The sequence below is a fragment of the Myodes glareolus genome, chromosome 5 (genome assembly GCF_982192425.1).
Source record: "Myodes glareolus chromosome 5, mMyoGla1.1, whole genome shotgun sequence".
Taxonomy (NCBI): Eukaryota; Metazoa; Chordata; class Mammalia; order Rodentia; family Cricetidae; genus Myodes; species Myodes glareolus.
Genome location: NC_142030.1, coordinates 27,221,113 through 27,241,208, shown reverse-complemented (window position 1 = coordinate 27,241,208; position 20,096 = coordinate 27,221,113). Strand labels below are relative to the sequence as shown.

General features: G+C 46.0%; 1 protein-coding gene across 3 annotated transcripts; it reads left to right on the top strand.

Moving 5' to 3' along the window:
- Positions 1–3,259: 3,259 nt before the first annotated feature.
- Actr8 (actin related protein 8) lies at positions 3,260–18,664 on the top strand. Of its 3 annotated transcripts, none has more exons than XM_048421495.3 (13): positions 3,260–3,463; positions 7,171–7,341; positions 8,527–8,637; positions 11,455–11,559; positions 11,812–11,985; positions 12,474–12,567; positions 12,786–12,918; positions 13,322–13,475; positions 14,304–14,399; positions 15,085–15,225; positions 16,067–16,331; positions 17,049–17,212; positions 18,356–18,664. In XM_048421495.3, exons 1-13 carry the CDS (start codon positions 3,341–3,343, stop codon positions 18,497–18,499), a joined length of 1,875 nt encoding a protein of 624 aa, XP_048277452.1. In that variant the 5' UTR covers positions 3,260–3,340; the 3' UTR covers positions 18,500–18,664. The 3 variants fall into 3 exon arrangements, with proteins under 3 accessions (XP_048277452.1, XP_048277453.1, XP_085543901.1); XM_085687775.2 differs by having other exon boundaries at positions 3,320–3,463; positions 7,208–7,341; XM_048421496.3 differs by lacking the exon at positions 7,171–7,341.
- The last annotated feature ends 1,432 nt before the right edge of the window (positions 18,665–20,096 follow it).

Genomic DNA, 20,096 nt, shown 5'->3' with positions numbered 1-20,096 from the left:
GACTTATATGCTCTCTGAACAAATGGGAATCTGATCCCATTGCTTACAATCCTACCTGTCTTCTTTCAGTTCTTTCTAGATCCCTTTCCTGTCTTCCCTAAATAGCCCTGTTGAGCTCACTTGGGCTCTTTAAGGCCATTTTTGAGATCGGGTCTTAGTTGGCTTCATTATTGCTGTGAGAAAGATTGTCCGTATCAGGGAGGTGAGAGCAGAGACCCTGAGGAACACTGCTTACTGGCTTGTTCCTTACGCTTGCTCAGCCTGTTTTTTTTCAGGGGTGGCATTACCCACAGTGGTCCCTCATGCATCAATCAAGAAAACGCTGGAGATTGGGGCTGGAGAGATGACTCGGTGGTTAAAAGCACTGGCTGCTCTTACAGAGGACCTGGGTTCGATTCCCAGCATTCACATGGCAGTTCACAACTGTCTATAACTCCAGTTCCAGGGAATCTGACACCTTCATGCCAAATACACATAAATATTTTAAAAGAAACAAAAACACCCCCCCCCACACACACAGACTTGTCTGTAGCCTGTCTGCTGAAAACCTTTTCTCAATACAGGTTCCTCATCCCACGTGGTTAAGTTGCCAGAAACTAACAGACAAATCTGTAACCTAGGCTAGCCTTGAAATGGAGCTTGAGATCTACCTGTCTCTGGAGTGCTAGGATTACACAGATTACAGTTTGTTTGGTTTCCCTTGGTCTTGTGAACAGTGACCACATGAAATAGGCACTAAGATGCTGTAAAAATGAATCATGGTGCACGTCCAATGTACACATGGTGAAACCTGAAATATTTAGAGGAAAGCTTTATCTGCTTATCAATAACAAATGGGGACATAGTATCACAAGACACCAGTGTTCAAAGAAAAGTGATTATAAGTTAGAGTAAGAACAGTTTTTGACGACTCAGTTATGTCCAACCTGCTTTATGTTTTTAATTCTGACAAAGTGAAGTATATAGATGATTCTCAGATTATACAGATAGCTGTGAGGGCTCACTAGAACTCAACAGCCCTATAGATTTTGTGGCTGTGACTGGCAGAAACACTATTAGGTTTCACTGAATTGTAATGACCTTAGTGGGTGACCTGGTGTAAGCAGTGGCCTCTCTGTGCTTGTGACGTAAGAACCTTCCTGACTCGGGATTGCTACTGCATCTTTGTTACCTAAAAGAAACCATCAAGAAGGGTAAACCAAGCATTTTGTTTTGTCTTGCTCTTTTACTTATTTATTTATTTTGGTTTACTGAGACAATCTCATGCAGTCCAAGCTAACCTTCAACTCAATACGCTCCTGCCCTTCTCAGGCACGTGGGATTACACGGTGCTCCCCACACCCACCTGAGATCAATTTATCCAGTTTTCGCACCATATTCTGGGGCTGACAATAGCACAATTCTCGTGGATCTTACGTTGTAGTGTGGGAGAAAGTGCACAGGCAAGATAATAGCAGATAAATGGCTCGTGTGTCTAAGAAGCCAGAAGGAAAGGATACCCGGGGAGGCCTCAAGTTCAGCTGAGGGAAGAGTCTTGCAGGCAAGAGAAGCAGCAACAAAGCAAAGGAACAGCAACAGCCTGGCGATGGGAAGAACTTGACCTTAGAAATTAAGTGTATGCGCTCCTGATATGGCTGAGCAGGTAAGGACATCCACTATCAAGCCTGGCTGACCAGAGTCCTATTCCTAGGACCCACGTGGGAGAAAAGACTCCCCAGAGCTGTCCTCTGACGTCCACATAGGCACTTTAGCATGAGTGCACACACACAAATGAAAACAAGAAAGCCAAGTGTAGCTGGATATGCCACAGGCATGGAAGGGGACAGGTAACACTAGAAATGGGCGGAAGGGCTGCTCAGTGGGTAGGCACAAGCCATGCCCTCTTGAGGGCTTGAATTCAGATCAAAGCACCCACATAAAAGGCTTGGGTAAGACCTTGTGCTCCCCTGTAATCCCGGATGTCAGGTGGAGGCAGGATCCCGTGCTTGCTGGTTTAGTGAGACTCTGTTTGATAAAACAGAACAGCTGATGCCCTCCTGGTTCTGGGAGTACAGCGCACAAAGAAATAGGAGAGAGATCAGGTATGCTCCAGAAGACAGTTGGCCTTAAACTTGAGGCAGTCTTCCGGAGGGTTGGAACTGCATGTCTGTGCTGCTATATCAAAGTTGTGATGAAAACCCTGAGCAGATGCATGGGCGGCTTCTCGGGAACTGAACTAAACAGGCCCCCAGTTTAGGGACTGCTGGAGTCATCCGGCAGGGGTGGGCTAAGTAAATAACATGTTATTCAAAGAAGTGAACCAAGCCAAGATACTTTTCAGTCTCATGATGGTTTGCACGTTGCTCAATAGGTGAGCGGCCAAATTACATGTCTGGCTTATTGTTGGGGTTTGTCACCCTTGTTCCACCTCCTGCAGGGAGCAGGGATTAATTATTCATTATTTAAATTTACAATGCTTTGGAGAAATATTAAGTACTGATATCAAATAGGCTATCAGACTGGGTCTCAGGAACAGACCAAAACTGGAAATAATATATTCAGAAGTCATATAGGTAAAGCCATGAAATTAAAAGCAGTTACTCAAGAAATGTGTCAAGAAGAGAGAGACCTAGTCCTAGAGAATCCAGCATCAGAGACCAGACTGAACAGGCCCAGCAAACTGTGAGAACTTGGAGCATCATGGCTCCTGTGAGTGGAAATGAAAGTGATTACCTCAGACTCACATAGAGTACAAAAAGGGTTAGGTGGGGTGGCACACACATTTAGTTTCTTGAGTTAGAAGCTAGCCTGATCTATATGGCAAGTTGCAGGCTAGCCAGGGATAAGTAGTGAGACCCTGTCTAAAAGAAAATTTAAAAAGAAAAAAAAAAGTATTACACTGGAGATGTAGCTCACTGGTTAAAAAAAGATCATTCTCACCTTTTTAAAGTCCTAGGATTCTAGCCAGACGATGGTGGCACACGCCTTTAATCCCAGCACTCGAGAGGCAGAGGCAGGCGGATCTCTGTGAGTTCAAGGCTAGCCTGGGCTACAAGAGCTAGCTCCAAAAGCTGTAGAGAAACCCTGTCTCGAAAAAAAAACAAAACAAAACAAACAAACAAAAAACCACCACCAACAACAAAAAGTCCTTAGGTTCTGTGCTCACCATCACCAAAAACAACAATGAAAAAACCAAACTCCAACCCTGTCATTCCCTACTACCCACAATTCCCTAGGGCCGACGCCCTCGGCAGCCATCTTGACTGTGGGCAGCCATGGGCGCTGCGCCTGCGCGGTGACTCTCCTCCGCTGGCTGTACAGGCGGTGTTCCTGAGGCCGGGGGTGCTCGGCGGTGGCAGAGATGACCCAAGCCGAGAAGGGGGACGCGGAGAACGGGAAGGAGAAGGGCGGAGAAAAGGAGAAGGAGCAGCGGGGCGTGAAGCGACCCATCGTGCCGGCGCTGGTGCCCGAGTCGCTGCAGGAGGTGAGGTTAGAATCCGCCTAGCCTGGGCCTCTGCTGGCGGAGCCCGGGTGCCCGGCGTCGGGGAAGGATTCGGTGTCCTCCCGGGTGCGGAGCCGCCCCGCACAGCCTCCGGATCTCCGGGCTGTGAGATGTCACAGTTTAGCACCGACCGGGCACTCGGGGACGTCCGCCGACACTTGTTCAGGGATGGTCAGAACTTAGTCTGTTCCTTTGTTCGCAGATCTCAGAGGGAAGGTAGTCTTTCCTTAAATCGGCATTCGGAGTTTGTTCAAAAACAAGTGTAAGTCAAAAACATTTATTTAGAGCAGCGTGGCACACACTCTGATTCGCCAGGGCTTACTGATAAGTAAACACATTCCCCCATGGGAAATGGGCGGGGGCAGTGCACAGCTTGCAGAAGAATCAAGGAGGGATTAAATGCTCAGGATTTCCTGTGGGCCCTTTCTGAACCTTCTTCCTCTCCCGTGCACGGGTTAAATGACCTAACTGGTAGGGCCGCTGTGAAACGCAGACTATGGTGTGGGATGAGCTAGTTCAGAGGACTGAAGTGGGTAGTGAACACGTGTGTTTCCTTCAGCCTTGACAAGGATGAACTGTTGGACAGGGAGAGGGTAGAGGTGGGAGCTGGGGAGCTGGAGATTGAGAGTGACCAAAGGTGTCCATGGAGGAGTTCTGGAAAAGGGAACTACCTGAGAGACTTTAAAGGCCTGGAGACATCGCCGTTTAGAGTTAAGAAAGACTGGAGCCCTTTCCAGTACCCACACAAGCCCATAGCATGGTCACTTCATTGAAGGTGGCGGAGAATGTTGGAATGGAATGCTAATTCTTGACTCGTGAGTTTGTCCAACCTTTTGCCATCGTGATGCATCGTTTTCTTTGACAGAGTTCATGCTTGAGAAGCCACTCACTTGAGTAACCAAGAAAAAAAAGGGCAAAATTAAAACATCTTGTGATTTTCTGTTGGGCTTCATTCAGATTGAACAGTTAGCATTTTCTAATTGCCACCAGTGCTACATCCAAGTAACATGATCAGCTCTGGCATTCTCGCGAGAACTTGATGAGGTAGGCCCTTCATTAGAGCGAGTGACAGGCTGAGTTTGTAACAGATCAGTGAATCTGGGGCTTGGGCCTTTTTCTACACACCCGTGAATGTGTCACACTTTGGACTTTTCTATACCTTCTGTGGCATCTGTATGTCACTGACTTTTCTTAGTCATAGCATAGTGAGAATATCTAAGAAATGATATGTGGAAAAGGCCAGGTTCCTTTGCTAACACATTAAAATATGTAATTACTAAACAATAATTGCCTGCGCTCCAGGAAACTGTTCTCTAGAGTTTCATAATCCATGGAGTTGGCTGGGAGGTGGTGGCGCACGCCTTTAATCCAGCACTCGGGAGGCAGAGACAGGCGGATCTTTGTGAGTTCGAGGCCAGCTTGGTCTACAAGAGCTAGTTCCAGGACAGGCTCCAAAGCTAGAGAAACCCTGTCTCGAAAAACAAAAACAAAAAAACCAAAATAATCCATGTAGTACAGCTTGTGGGTCTTTGATGAGGTCCAGGCATCCTGAGGGGTAGCGGGCTCACCTGTTTTCCCCAGTCAATTGAGAAGATGCCCAACATAGCACAGGGATGCCAACACCTTTCAGGGCATACTTGACTGTCTGCCACATGCTGGTATAGAGCAGTAAACAAGACAGAAGTGCCCCTCTTCGCTAGAGTTATTGTCTATTGGGACGACAGACTGTAGAGTATCATGGAAAGGAAGGCTATAGGTCAGGTTATGGAGGGATCAGAACACTTAATGATGGCATTTAATTCATCCCTGAAGTGAAGAGTTAGGTGTAGCTGAGAGAAAGAACATCGCAGGCAAAGGGACTTACACTTACACTGATGAAGGTTCTAGAGCCATTGAGTTTTGTAATTAACAGAAGTTTGGAGTCAAGCTGGGCAAGGTGGCACATGCCTATAAACCCAGAACTTGTGACTTGGGAAGTGGAGTTTGTGAATTTTAGTATAGCCCTGTCTACATACTTAGGCTCTGTCTTTAAAAAACATAATTTAAAAATCTCTGAGTTTGAGGCCAACCTGGTCCACAGAGTGAATTCCAGGACGGCCAGGGCTACACAGAGAAACCCTGTTTCAAAAATAAAAAAATTTTTTTTAAAGAATTTTTCTTAAAAATTATATGCATATGGGGACTGGGTGGTGGGCAGGGGTTGGTGGGTACGTGCACATGTAAGTGCAGGTACCCATGAGTCCAGAAGAGGGCGTCAGATTCCTAAAGTTGGAGTAAATGGTATTGAGCTGCCTGATACGGTGCTGGGATCCAAACTCTGGTTCTCTGCCAGAGCTGTATGCCCTCTTCACGGTCGAGCCGTCTGTCCGTTCCAAACCCCTGCCTTCAGAGGCATTGCCAGAGTCTGTGCTTCTCTTCCTCTCTGCTGAAACTTTGCGTGCCTCAACAAGTTTGGGGGAAGACGTTTTCCCAAGAGAACCCAAATTCTCTCCCACAAGAGCTTCAGACCCGTCCCTGCCATCTTGAATTTGCGCGGCACTGTGAGTTTTTGTTTGCCCTCTCTTCTGACTTACCAGGCCTGAGTTGTAGGCTCTGGCTTTTAACCCCAGGCTCTTGCCAAATGAGGTATAGCACATATGGTAACCCAAATACAGGTGACAAACTCACGCTGAAGCTGTTCGTGAGTAAAGCTTTAGCTTCCAGCATTAGGAAGCAATAATCCTTTGCTTACATTATTTTCTTCCTTGAATGCTTCAGGCAAACCTGGCTGATTGTAGACGTCACCCCAAGAGCTTTTGAACTAGCCGATTTCTAGGCCTGCTGGAGCTTCTCAGTCTCAGACTCTGTAGGGAAGGCTTGGGCTCGTCCTTTTCTGCTCACGGTGTTAGTTACACTTTCCGCTCTCTTCTCTTACCCACTTGTATTTTTAAGTGAATAGAAAGTTCTCTGATAGTAGAGAGTTGGTCCTGGTTACCATCCTATCTACATTTTCTAGCACATAAACACTCAGTAATTATGTGTTAATTTGCACCGGAGGACTTGGGCTTCATTCAGATAAGTAAGAATTTATTGAAATGTGTACTGTGAGTCAGCTCAAGGGACACCAAAGAATTTGCATTCAGAAGAAACAGTGCAATGGGATATCTCTCTTTACTAAATTATTATGCTTTTTAGCCTAAGGGTCTGTACTAGCTAGTTTTGTGTCAACTTGACATAGGCTAAAGTCTTCAGAGAGGAGGGAACCTCGATTCCGAAAATGTCTCAATAAGATCTAGATGTAGGCAAGCCTGTAGAGCATTTTAATTAGTGATTGATATAGAAGGGTCCAGCCAGTTGTGGGTAGTGCCATCCCTGGGCTGGTCCTTTGGTCTGTAAGAAAACAGGTTGAGCAAACCATGAGGAGAAGTCAGTAAGCAGCACCCCTCAATGGCCTCAGCACCATCAGCTTCTGCCCCCAGGTTCCCACCCTGTTTGAGGTTCCATCTGACTTCCTGTAACAATGGACAATGTTATGGCATGGAAGTGTCACCCCGGCTGGTTTTGTCACGATCGTTCATCGCAGCAATAGAACCCTGACTAAAACGTGGTTTTTACAGGAAACATCATATAATGTGTTACGTATAATGTGTGTTAGTTAACTTCTTAACTGTGCTGCTAAATTCACATCTATATTTTTTTTATGTCTGCAGCAAATCCAGAGCAACTTTATTGTTGTCATACACCCAGGTTCAACAACTTTAAGAATTGGTCGAGCTACAGATACACTTCCTGCCAGCATCCCTCATGTCATTGCACGGAGACACAAACAACAAGGGCAGCCGCTATATAAGGACAACTGGCTGCTAAGGGAAGGGCTAAATGTAAGTCAGAGGAGAGCGCCTGGGGGAGCGGCCTGGGGGGGAGGTGAGTTAGTGTCAGTTCCTGTTGCTGTGATAAATACCTAAACAAAAGCCACCGAGGGAGAAAGGGCTTATTCTGGTAACAAATTCAGGTTACAGTCTATCATTGTGGGGAAGTCAGGCGGCAGGGACATGAAGCGGCCAAGCACATCCACAGTCCCGAGCCTGCTGAGAATCATGCATGCACACTTCCTGTGCACAGCTCACTTTCTCCGCTCATGGACAGTTCAGACTTGCTGCCACCCACACAAAATAATTTACAGTATTTTAGGGACTTGAAACACTTCCTGATTTATGAAAAATATATAAAGGAATATAATATTGTTACAGAATCATAAAGATAAGCATTATATAGATATATAGAGTCTTAGATTTTTTAATTTATTTTCATTATTTTAAGTTATGAGTATGTATAGGGGCAGTTTGTGCACATGAACACAGATGCCTACCTGGGTCAGAGGGGTGAGATCCACTGGAACTGGAGTTAGAATTGTAAGCCACCTGATGAGGGTGCTGGGAATCAAACTCAGGTTCTCAGGAAGAACAGTATGTGCTCCTAACCACTGAGCAAGGGCAAGGGTCTCTGAAATACTGTTTCTTGTTGTTTTTGTTTTTTTTTTTTGAGACAAAAGTCTCCCAGTGTAGACCTCAGCGTACCTGGAACTCACTATGTGGACCAGGCTAGCCTTGAATTCCTAGAAATCTGCCTGCCTCTGCTTCCTGTGCAGCACCCTGCCCGGTATTAATTTGAATAGTGCTGAAACGTTTGTATTAGTCAGATATCAGCCACAAGGCACTGAGGTTATAGGGTTTTGCAGACAGTAGGCTTTGGTCAGGCTTTCATTTTGATATTTTGTTTGTTTGATCTGCCCTTATAGTCCAGGCTGGCCTTGAACTCCAGTTCCTCCTCTCTCTTAGTCTCTGCAGTGCTGGGATGCTGGCAGAGCACCCAGCTCTGGAATTCTTAGGGTTATCACGGCTAAGCAAAAAAAGTAAATAAAATAAAATAAATAAATTAATTAATTAAAGAAATGCTACTTGTTGAGATTATCTACTCATTGACAGATTGATTAAGTTAGTAGCATGCCTTGTTTTCTGTTTTCATTAAATGTGTTATATTGATCATCCTTTCATTTTTCTCTCCAGAAACCTGAAAGCAGTGAACAAAGACAAAATGGCCTTAAAATGGTAGACCAGGCGATATGGTCTAAAAAGATGTCAAATGGTACAAGACGAATCCCTGTGTCACCAGAACAGGTTCGGTCAACTTTTCCTTCAAATTTATTATTAGTTTTCCACCTCTATTGATTTCGTTGTGTATTGCTTAACAATGGGGATGTGTCATAAAACCCTAGAGAAGTGGCATGCATGACAGAAGACGAGGTCACGTATCTTTTGCACACCTAGGTTCTACATACAGCACAGCCTATTGCTCCAGACTCTGGTATGTAGTATGTTACTATGCTGCATACTGTGGGCAGTTTTACCACAGGATGGTCCTGTGTAGGGTGGTGGTATAAATGGAGACCGCAGTTTTGTTTCCCGGCCACCCAGTCCCGAATAATCACACAGAGACCGTATTAATTACTCTGTTTGACCAACAGCTCAGGCGTATTTTAGCTAACTCATACATCTTAAATTAACGCATTTTTATTAATCTGTATATCGCCATAGACTGTGGCTTAGCAGTAAGGTTCCAGTGTCTTTCTCTCTGAATTCAGTTTAGTTTTCCCACCTAGCTATATTCTGCCCTGCCGTAGGCCAAAGTAGCTTCTTTATTAACCAAAGGTAATAAAGCATATTCACAGCATACAGAGGGGAATTCCACATCTTGGTGGTGCTAGTGTATACCTTTCATCCCAGCACTAGAAGACAGAGAGAGATGGGTCTCTGTGAATTCAAGGTCAGCCTGGTCTACAGAGGGAGTTCTAAGACAGCCAGGGCTGATAGACAATGAAATCCTGTCTTGAAAAGCAAAAAACCAAAAAACAAACAAACAAACAAACAAAAACAAATGTGCGCGCTGGGGAGTTAGTTCAGTGTGGTTAAGAGCACTGACTGCTCCTGCAGAGGACCCATGTTTAGTTCCCAGTTCTCACAAACCATCTGTAACTCCAGTCCCAGAAGATCTCATGCCTTTTTCTGGCCTTCCAAGGGCATCAGACACGTATATGGTACACACACATATATGCAAGGTAAACACTCATACACGTAAAATAAAAATAAGTCTTTGGGTCGGGGAGAGGCAAAACAGTAAAGCCCCAGTGTACAGCATGAGGGTACTTCTCACGATGGAATGTGACTAGATGCTGCCCTGGGTGGGTCAGCCAATGAACAATGAGGCATTGTAAAGGGCTAGGCCACTCTGTCTGCTAATGTAGACGCCATAAACACCGTACCGTAAGTGATTTCCCTTTGTGGTGAAGGCTTTTGTTTGTTTGCTGGATTGGAAAAGAGTGCATCTACAAAGAATTAAATCATGACAAGCATGGACTCAGCCTAGTGACCGTGCAGGAGTTAAGATGTGAGGGAGTAGGAAGAATTTGACCTACAGCATTCTAGAGACTGATCCGCTATTTAGTGTGTGCGCCGCGTCTTACCACAGCTCCACTGTCCATGGTAGCGCACTTCAGTGCCGGCAGCACAGAAGGGATTTGGGGTCTATGTTGATGTTGACCTTACACCTCCAAGATATTCAGCTGCATAAGGCATCGTTAGCTGCCAGATGGGGTGTGCACCTGACCTCAGCATGCAGGAAATGCACCACGTACCATAACTTCATTCTTTCATAATAGCACTTAAAAATATTGGTGTGAATAATAAGCCTTGTGGAGCTGTAAAGTCTTTCTTTATATCTGTACTCTGTAAATTATAATTTATTATTACAAATTACTTTTACTTTAAAACTTGTTGTTAAAAACTAAGACACGCATACCCTTCCAAGCCCACGCAGGTTCAAGATCACCAATGCCACTGTCTTGTTCCTTGAGAAAGTCTGCATGGGCAATAACACGTGAGGACCTGTCAGTTCCTATGACAACTGCTTTCTTCTGCATCGCCTCCTGCAGGACCTTCCTTAGAACTGGTCCTTTTCACATTTGTAAAGAAATGTGTGAACAGGAGGACCATATCCCTGTCAATACGTAGTGTACGCTGAGGCTCGTTTGCTCATTGCAGTGCCATACATTGTGTGTGGTGTGCATGCTGTCCTGTTGTACGACTGCAGCTTACTGACAGCAGCAGCCCTAGACTAGGGAAGCTGTGTGCATGTAGGTATGCCATCAGAAGGTCTCAGCTCCCCTGTGATCCTGCACCTCCACTGCCATGTGTGTGATGTGTCACTGTAGTGCCATAGCAGCCATAGGATTCTCATATGTTCTATAAGTCATTATGCAAATACAAGGTAGAAAATACAAGAAGGAAGGGAGGAATGGGGGAGGGGGAGGACAAGTTAGTACTTGCCCAGGTGAGGACCAGTTAGTACTTCCCCAGGGGAGGACCCAGTTAGTGCTTGTCCAGGGGAGAACCAGTTAGTACTTGCTCAGGGGAGGACCAGTTAGTACTTCCCCAGGGGAGGACCTGTTAGTACTTCCCCAGGGGAGGACCAGTTAGTACTTGTCCAGGGAAGGACTAGTTAGTACTTGCCCAGGGGAGGACCAGTTAGTACTTGCCCAGGGGAGGACCTGTTAGTACTTCCCCAGGGGAGGACCTGTTAGTACTTCCCCAGGGGAGGACCAGTTAGTACTTGTCCAGGGAAGGACTAGTTAGTACTTGCCCAGGGGAGGACCAGTTAGTACTTGCCCAGGTGAGGAACTGTTAGTACTTCCCCAGGGGAGGACCAGTTAGTACTTGTCCAGGGGAGGACCAGTCAGTATTTTCCCAGGGGAGGACCAGTTAGTATTTTCCCAGGGGTGGACCAGTGAGTACTTTCCCAGGGGAGGACCAGTCAGTACTTCCCAGGGGAGGACCAGTCACTACTTGCCCGTGTGTCTCAGTGTTCAAGAGGAGAGAAGGGGACTCTTGCATTGCCCCCTGCCTGCAGAAGTACAGCCTGTTTCTGATTTCTCACCCCAGGCACGCTCCTACAATAAGCAGATGCGACCTGCCATTCTAGACCACTGTTCTGGAAACAAATGGACAAACACGTCTCACCAGCCCGAGTATTTGGTAGGAGAAGAGGTAAGAAACTTGGACAATGAAAGGAATGGAAACAAAACAACTGATAGTCCCGAGTTCGCGGTTGTTTCCTAACACTTCTTGATCCTGTTTCTGAGGACCAGATCCTTCACTGCCCCTCCGGGTTGTCAGATAGATACCCAACACTCAAGGTCTAAAGCACTCAGAAGAGTTTGACTTCTGGTCTTAGAGTTTGGATGTGAGTCCAGACAACCCTTAGAGATAGCTCTGATGATGCGCTTCTTCCTGTCCTAGGCCTTGTACGTTAACCCGCTGGACTGTTACAATATTCACTGGCCTATTAGACGGGGTCAGCTGAATATCCACCCAGGTCCTGGGGGCTCCCTGACGGCTGTTCTGGCAGATATTGAAGTGATATGGTCTCATGCAATACAGAAGTATTTGGAAATCCCACTGAAAGATTTAAAGGTGAGGGGAAATTCCCAGTTCTTTGGGTTGACTTTAAGATTCTTGATGAGTCCAAGTGCACATTACTGAGGTGTGTGACAGTGTCCTGAAGCAGTTTCAACGTTGGGGTGGGTGGTGGGGATATCTTATTTTCTTTAATTCTCCTCCAGCAATCTCTCCCTCTTACTGTTTCTTTGGTCTCTGAATACTGGAGAAACCACAAGCTTGCTCATGTCCATGCCTTTCTTCGTACCTCACTCAGACATATTAACTCCACAAGTTTCCATGTCACACGTTCACATGGATTCTAAGGAGTCGAGGGAAACAGCTGTTCCTGTTTCCTTCTAAAACCTAGAAGCAAGGCAGCACAGAGGTTCGAGCTTTTTTGCTCAGGGCCCATGGTCATAGCTGCTTCTCCTACGCGGGGAAGCCTCACGAATGGTGGCATTATGGGACTGGACTTGACTAGGTGGATGCTGACACTTGTTTCTCATTGGGTTTCTCTCCAGTATTACAGGTGCATCTTGTTAATCCCTGATATCTATCACAAACAGCATGTGAAAGAGCTAGTGCATATGATCCTGATGAAGATGGGCTTCTCAGGTATGCCCAAGATTCCCATGACACCCTTTAAATTGTTCTTTCTCAGTGACAAAGTTAATGGGGTTCACCAGTTTATTTAAATGTGCATTCAGAACGGACTGATGTTCCTTGGGTGTTTGCCCCGAGATTGCCGGGTTTCTGAACGGAGCTGATTGTTTGTTTGAGGGTGTCTTTGTTGTGCATCAGATTGTTGACACTCTGTCTCTCTGTAATGCTAGGGATTGTTGTCCATCAGGAGTCTGTGTGTGCTACGTTTGGGAGTGGCTTAAGCAGCACCTGTGTTGTCGATGTTGGGGACCAGAAAACAAGCGTGTGCTGTGTGGAAGATGGGGTGTCTCATCGGAACACACGGTACGGCTCTTCTCCCATCACTGTCTATGCGAATCACCACAGGCCAGAAATTGTCTGAGATGATGTCTGCGTAGGCGTCCAGCCTGGGTGGTGAGTGCCAGCCAGGTGAAATTGATGCTGGTGACCTTGCCCTTAGGGAGCTTTCAACCCACATTCATAATACTAGTTCCTGGGAGCCATAGTAGGTGTTGTGCAGCTTAGCTCCTTGTCGTTTGTGTGATCCATTACATCCTTATAGCAAAGCTTTATTAAGCAAGTCTTGTAGAAACAAACCAAATTTTTCAGGTCTAAATTCTCTAGAGTTTGGAATATTTGCTTTCCTTATCATAGGTATTTCTCAAAGCATGATGTGTGTGTTCTTAACTGACGGGTTAACCATCTTCCCCTCTTCTCCTAACTTCAGGCTCTGTCTGGCATATGGGGGCTCTGACGTGTCAAGGTGTTTTTACTGGCTCATGCAGCGAGCGGGCTTCCCTTACAGAGAATGTCAGTTAACAAACAAAATGGATTGCCTCCTCTTGCAGCACCTGAAAGAAACATTCTGTCATCTAGACCAGGTGAGAACAGAATTATTATTGCTGGTTATTTTGGCTCCAGGAAAAATGTAAGGCATTTAAAAGGAACTTACAGCTCTTACCAATCTCACGCTGTTCACTGAGACTGGTAAAGCCTGGCAGCTGAAGCTCTTCAGCCGCTCCTGGGTATAGCAGGTGGTGAGGACAGGCTCAGGTTGTGTAAAGAGATGTAGGCAGCTGCTGCCAACGGGGGTCTGGCCACAGTTGAGGGGAAATGGATAGAACACGTAAGGAGATAGGTGCACTGCTTAATTAAATGTGGCTGTGTGCACTTTTATATTGTGAATTAGCAGCATTTAATCACTCATTGCTGCAGGGTTTGTTTGTTTGTCTTGGATTTTCAAGACAGGATTTCTTTGGCTTTCGAGCCTGTCCTGGAACTAGCTCTTGTAAACCGGGCTGGTCTCGAACTCACAGAGATCCGACTGCCTCTGCCTCCCGAGTGCTGGGCTTAGAGGCATGCGCCACCACTGCCCGGCCATTGCTTCAGTTTCAAACTTTATTCAGGTGATACAATTATGAATCTTACAAAACTTGGGGAACATAAAGACTGTAAATATCACAGCTATTGAGGACACATTCTTACTGAGTCCTGATGTCTGTCAGTAATGAATAAAACAAAAAGGACAAATGGCAGAGATTCCAGAAATCAAATAGAGAAGCAAAGGACAGTGAACTCCTCTTATGTAGTTTACGGTAAGTGGCTCTGAGTCGGGGTAGCCATGTTATGTTGGGCTTTATATAATGGCTTATGCATATTTGGAGGCCTTCACTCGCGTTCTCACTGATGGCGTCTTTTCCTGGACTCAGGACATCTCCGGGCTCCAGGACCATGAATTTCAGATTCGGCACCCAGATTCGCCTGCCCTGCTCTACCAGTTTCGATTAGGAGATGAAAAACTCCAGGTAACCAGGCAGACATATGTGTTCACAGGTAGAAAGAAAGCTATCCCTAGTCGGTGAAGCTGAGAGAGTTGTCAATGTGTGAGGTCAGAATGCCAGCTCCCTGTTGTTGATTAGTCCCCAAGCCAACATAGCCCGTTAGGGTACAGATTAGAATAAATCTGCCCCCCTTCTTTTTTAAATATTGTATTATAATTAGATATATATGTATATACCTGTATGGGTACATGCGTGTACGTGTGCAGGTGCCCACAGAGTCCAGAGCAGACATCAGATATTCTGGAGCTGGAGTTTCAGGTGGGTGTGAGCTGCCGATGTACGTGCTGGGAACTGGATTCAGGTCCTCCACCAAGAGTGCTCGTAACCACTGAGCCATTTCTCCAGTCCCCGGGCTTTTCTTTTAATCATTCAGAACATGGAGTTTAGATGGGCACTGGCCTTGCTAGGACATCACAGAGCAGATGGTAAGGCGTTCACTCTGCGTTTCCTCATGAGTCTCACATGGTGTGCCATCCGTCCAGCTGGATGAGGAGTTTTCTGGTCTGTTACACAACCCTTTTCCCAGGAGGGCTGCTGCCCAGTGTGACATGGAGCACCTGCTTGGTGACCTTTGTCTTGGGAAGAAGGAAGCTCCACCGTTTTCGAGGAGACAGCATCTTTCCCTAAGCTCCCTCCTTTTTATGCACAGGCTCCGATGGCACTGTTTTACCCAGCAACCTTTGGGATCGTCGGCCAGAAGATGACAACCTTGCAGCACCGATCCCAGGGGGACCCTGAGGACCCGCATGATGAGCATTACCTGCTGGCCACACAGAGCAAGCAGGAGCAGGTGCGCAGCCCTCTGCGGGAGAAACATCTCCTCACAGAGGAGAACTGTGCCCAGAATTAACAGATCTTTGTAATCAGTGCAGCTTCAATAGACCAACCTGATACTGTTTTCAGAACTGCATACAAAATGAAGTCTCAGTTCAAAATCTGCCTAAAGAATTTCTTCATTCCTCATTAGCGGATACTAACTCCTTTTCTGAATGCAAGTCTGAACAGTTAAAAGTTAATTCCGTGAAGACACTTGCCTTTGGCTTGTATTGTTTACTTATCTACTTCTGGATATGTATCTAGCAGTACTTTTGGTAAAATTTTAATTGTTTTGTACTTAATATAGAAAGCAGGAATACAGCTGAGTTATTTATTTGGTGGGGCCACAGTAACCTGGTGTCTGCTTATGGACATAGCTGTAGTTCTTTTCATTGCTGATCTGGAACCAGGGGTTGAAAGCTTGCTAATCTTTGTTCATGTCCTAGAAGAGAGGAGGAAGACTGGACCTGGAAATATGGATCCATAATAGTCCCGGGCATGTGAATCCCATTCAAGTACTCCAGTGACCAGTCAGCTTAGTGGAAGAAAGTCTATACTGGCATTTCTGTTGTAAAGTCCGCTCTCTGATGTACAGTTCTGAAACCTGCCCACATGTCCAGAGCCTGCTCTGGCTTTTATGAGCATCCTCTCCTGTGTGCTCAGATTACCTGGGCACGGGGCTAGGCTGTGTGTGTACCATGGTGACTTCTGCTTATAGTGTTCTGAGGAAATAGAAGGGGTAGAGTCCAACTGGACAACACCAGCAGTGTCTTGTGCTCAAACCATCTATTGCTTTCTCTTTAACTTATTTACAGTCTGCAAAAGCTACTGCTGACCGTAAGTCTGCATCCAAACCCATTGGATTTGAAGGGGATCTCCGCGGCCAGGCCTCTGATCTTCCAGAAAGACTTCATCCCCAGGAGGTGGATTTGGCTTCTTCCCAGGGAGACTGTTTGATGGCTGGCAATGACTCTGAGGAGGCCCTCACCGCGCTGATGTCCAGGAAAACTGCCATCTCCCTGTTTGAAGGAAAAGCCCTGGGCCTTGATAAGGCTATCCTGCACAGCGTGGACTGTTGCTGTAAGCACACCCCGCTCACCGGCAGAGAAGTGGGGTGGCTAGGTGACTGGTTCAGTCTTGATTGTGAGCACACCCCGCGTCCCAGTATTCAGTGGAGTGGGGTGGCAGCCAAGTGAACGGTTCAGTCTTGTGTGCAGTGCAGCATTTTCTCTCAGAACCGTCAGGCCTACTCCACCCTTGCATTTCTGGGTACTGTGAACACAGTAACGCAGTGCGGTTGGTTCCTGGCCCCAGAGCGCTTGCGCTGCCATGTAGTCTGGTTCTAGCGATGAAGATTAGCACACAGATCATGAAATCACAGCTCTGGTAGGCGCTAGAGTTGAACTACGGAATCCCAGCTGAGTTTCTGATTAAGACATGTGATAAGAAATTTGTCCTTTTCCGGAGGAGTTAGCGGTGACTTTCTTGAATCTTATGAGAGTTGTGAGGGATGATTTAAATGCTGGGGGCATTCTGGGCTGAGGAAGCCTGCAAAGCCATGGTTAGCCAGGATAAAGCTAGAGGCGGCCTAGGTTCCAAACCACACAGCAACCACCGTAGGCCTCCTTGAGAAGTTTGGTTCTAATCCTGGGAGTAGCGAGGTGGGAGGTGGGCAGCAGACCCCATCTGCAGTGTTGAAGATGGATTTTGGGGGACTTCTTGAGGCTGTTATCCAAGTGACGGATAGTGGCCTGGCCACGTAGGTGGGTAAGTGGCATGATGTCGCTGTCTTTTCAGCGTCTGACGACACTAAGAAGAAAATGTACAGCTCAATCCTGGTTGTGGGAGGCGGTTTGATGTTCCATAAAGCTCAAGAATTTCTCCAACACAGAATCCTCAACAAGATGCCACCTTCATTCAGGCGAATTATTGAAAATGTGGACGTGATCACAAGGCCTAAGGTGCGTTGTTTCATGTTGCAAGTTGGACAGTAATCAAATGAAACCAGCGTTGGTTACATCTAATTGTAATGCATGTGGAGAGTGAAATCTAGGGAGGCACTGGCTTGTAACTGGAGTTTTGAGGACTTAGAGATGTGAAAAAATTATTTTTCAGAGGGTCACAAATATAGTAGGAGTTCTTAACTAGCTTTCTTTTGGTTTGGTGTTTTTGTTTTTTAAGATTGATTTTATGTTATGTGTTTAAGTGTTTTGTCTACATGTATGTGTGTGCTCATATGTGTACATGGTGCCTGCAGAGACCAGAGGAGATGATAGATAGACCCCCTGGAAATGGAGTTATAGTTGATTATGGTCTGGCATGAAGGTGCTGGGAACCGAACCCAGATCCCCTGGAAGAGTGGTTATTAACCCGAGCCATCTCTCTAGCCCTGATTTGGTTTTTAGGTACTTAAACTTACGGTGCAGAGCCTGAATTCCTGGTCCTCCTGCTGCTTCCCCCAAGTTTTGGAGGTTAAGGAGTATGCTGGCTTACCTGTTGTTGAGAGACTGGCTTTTCTGGTCCTTACTCTGCTTGGATTTAACCTAATGGAATTGTAGGTGGGTCAGGAGATGATTTCTTCCCTTTTCCTGACAACCGGACCACTCCCTTTCCCTCCCTGGCCATCATAAGGTTTTGGTCCTTGGACTGGAGATCTTCCAGGGCCTCTTTTGACATCAACTACTTTGAAAAGCAACACAAAGCCAGAAGTTTAGAAATAGGTCCTGTCTGTATTTGGAACCCCTGGCAGTGTTTTTCTTTGGAGGTACTGAATGTCCATGTGCCCACCTATGGGGCTTGTCTGCGGGGTGGTGAAGAGTGGCGTCTTTAGTATTAAAGATTGAGAAATTCTCATCAGCTGTAGCAGAGATGGATGTGTCAGTTCAGTCTTCTGTACTGGTGCTGGTAGTGCTGAGAGTTGAACCCAGCCCTACATGTTAGACAGATGCTCCGTGGCTGAGGTACACACCCCAGCTAGTGTTCTGATATTCCACACAGATGTAAAACCTGGTTTGTTTGCTATTGACTGAGCAAAACCCCAACCCCACTTGCAGAAAACGATGTCATGTGTCTCATTTGCCAAAATAGCTTTACCTTTTTTCCAGGATATGGACCCCCGGCTGATCGCGTGGAAAGGAGGGGCAGTGTTGGCGTGCCTGGATACCACTCAGGAACTGTGGATTTATCAGCGAGAATGGCAACGCTTTGGCGTCCGAATGTTACGGGAGCGGGCTGCTTTTGTGTGGTGACGACCAAAACCAAGTCTCTGGACATAAATACTTGAGGAATATATGTATTTAATTTATTGGATTTGAAGCTTAATTTTCCTAGAATTAAATGAATTCATCTTCATGTTAAAGTATGACACTGATTTGAAATTATAATTGAGAATAAATATGAACTTACTCTCTTAACCTTTCTTCAAGGTTACATTCTGCCACCTCACCCCCTCCCCACTGCGCCCCACTCTTTCCACAACGGGCAACCTTACAGTCCAGCCTTCTGGTCAGCGACAAGGGGTGCTGCATGCCTGTGGGACCAGCTGTGGTGTCTGCCCTTTTCTCTAGCAGTACTTAGATCTAAAGTGGTCTGCTCTGGGTTCCTTGGAATTAAGCACTGTCTTTGCTTCTCCCACCTCCCCAAAGTGGTTTTTTTTACAAAGTTTGATTACAAAGGTTTTTTGTTGTTGTTTCATTTTTGTTTTGTTTTGTTTTGTTGTTTTTTTTTAACAAGGTTTGATTTACAAAGTACCAGTTCAGAGCTAGGTTTCCTGAAGCAAGGACTGAAGGGCAAGACTGGCTGGTTTTCTTGCTCTGTTCCCTCTAGGGCAGGTTTAGGGAAAGGAGAACACAGTACCTGAAAAGGAGACTATGTTCCCATCCTAGAACTAAACGGACAGGATTGAGGACTAATTTAGAACACGTTTAAACCCAGCATTCAGGAGGCAGGCCGATCTCATGAGTTCAAGGCCAGCCTGGTCTATAGAGCAAGTTCCAGGACAGCCAAGGCTATACAGAGAACACCTCACCCCACCACCCCCAAAAAATAAAACAAAAGAAGAATTTAGGATCATTAGCCTGTATTGTAGAGGTAAATCAGGTGGCTGCTGAAGTTTATAAGTAACTTTATCTTTAAGTCTCTAGTTTGCCTTTTCCTGAGGAACCAGTAAAAGCTTTTGGAGTTCAGTATGATCAGCCGACTTCAATCTGTAAACATTCTGGAGAGAAGCTGAACTAAATATAGGCAGCGAGTCTGGACCCTTAGAAAGCCTCTGAGCTGCAGCAGGTTACCAGAAGGACATGGTATAGACGAGGGCGGGTCAGGGAGCAGTCCCTGGGGCTGTGACACAGGAAGGTCGGTTAGGTGGAGCAGAGGACTTCAGCCTGCTGTTACATATCGCTCCTGCCATCACCATCACCAGAGTCAGCTTGGGGAGGACTGAGAGAGATAAAAGTAGAGACGGATGAGACCTGGAGATGAGCAGAGAATGTAGAAGTCCAAGATGGGGAATTGCTGGGGCTGTAAGAGTCACCAGGTAAAGTTCTTGGTTGGGACCAAGAGGGGTCCTTGGATGGAGGTTAGGACCAAGAGGGGTCCTCTGTGATGTAGCAATGGTTAACCTGGTAATACTTATTTGAATATATACTTTTATATTTGAAAATTACCTGTTATTTTATGTTTTTGCCCCAACTTACAGGATGTGATTTTATGTTTCTGGGTCGTTGGAACAGAGTTTACCATCAGCCCTACACTTTGAGATGTATAATTTACCTGTTGTGATCATCCTCCACATGAGTGTCTCTTACTTACCGTGGTAGGTGTTCATTCAGAGGAAATTGGTTTCTG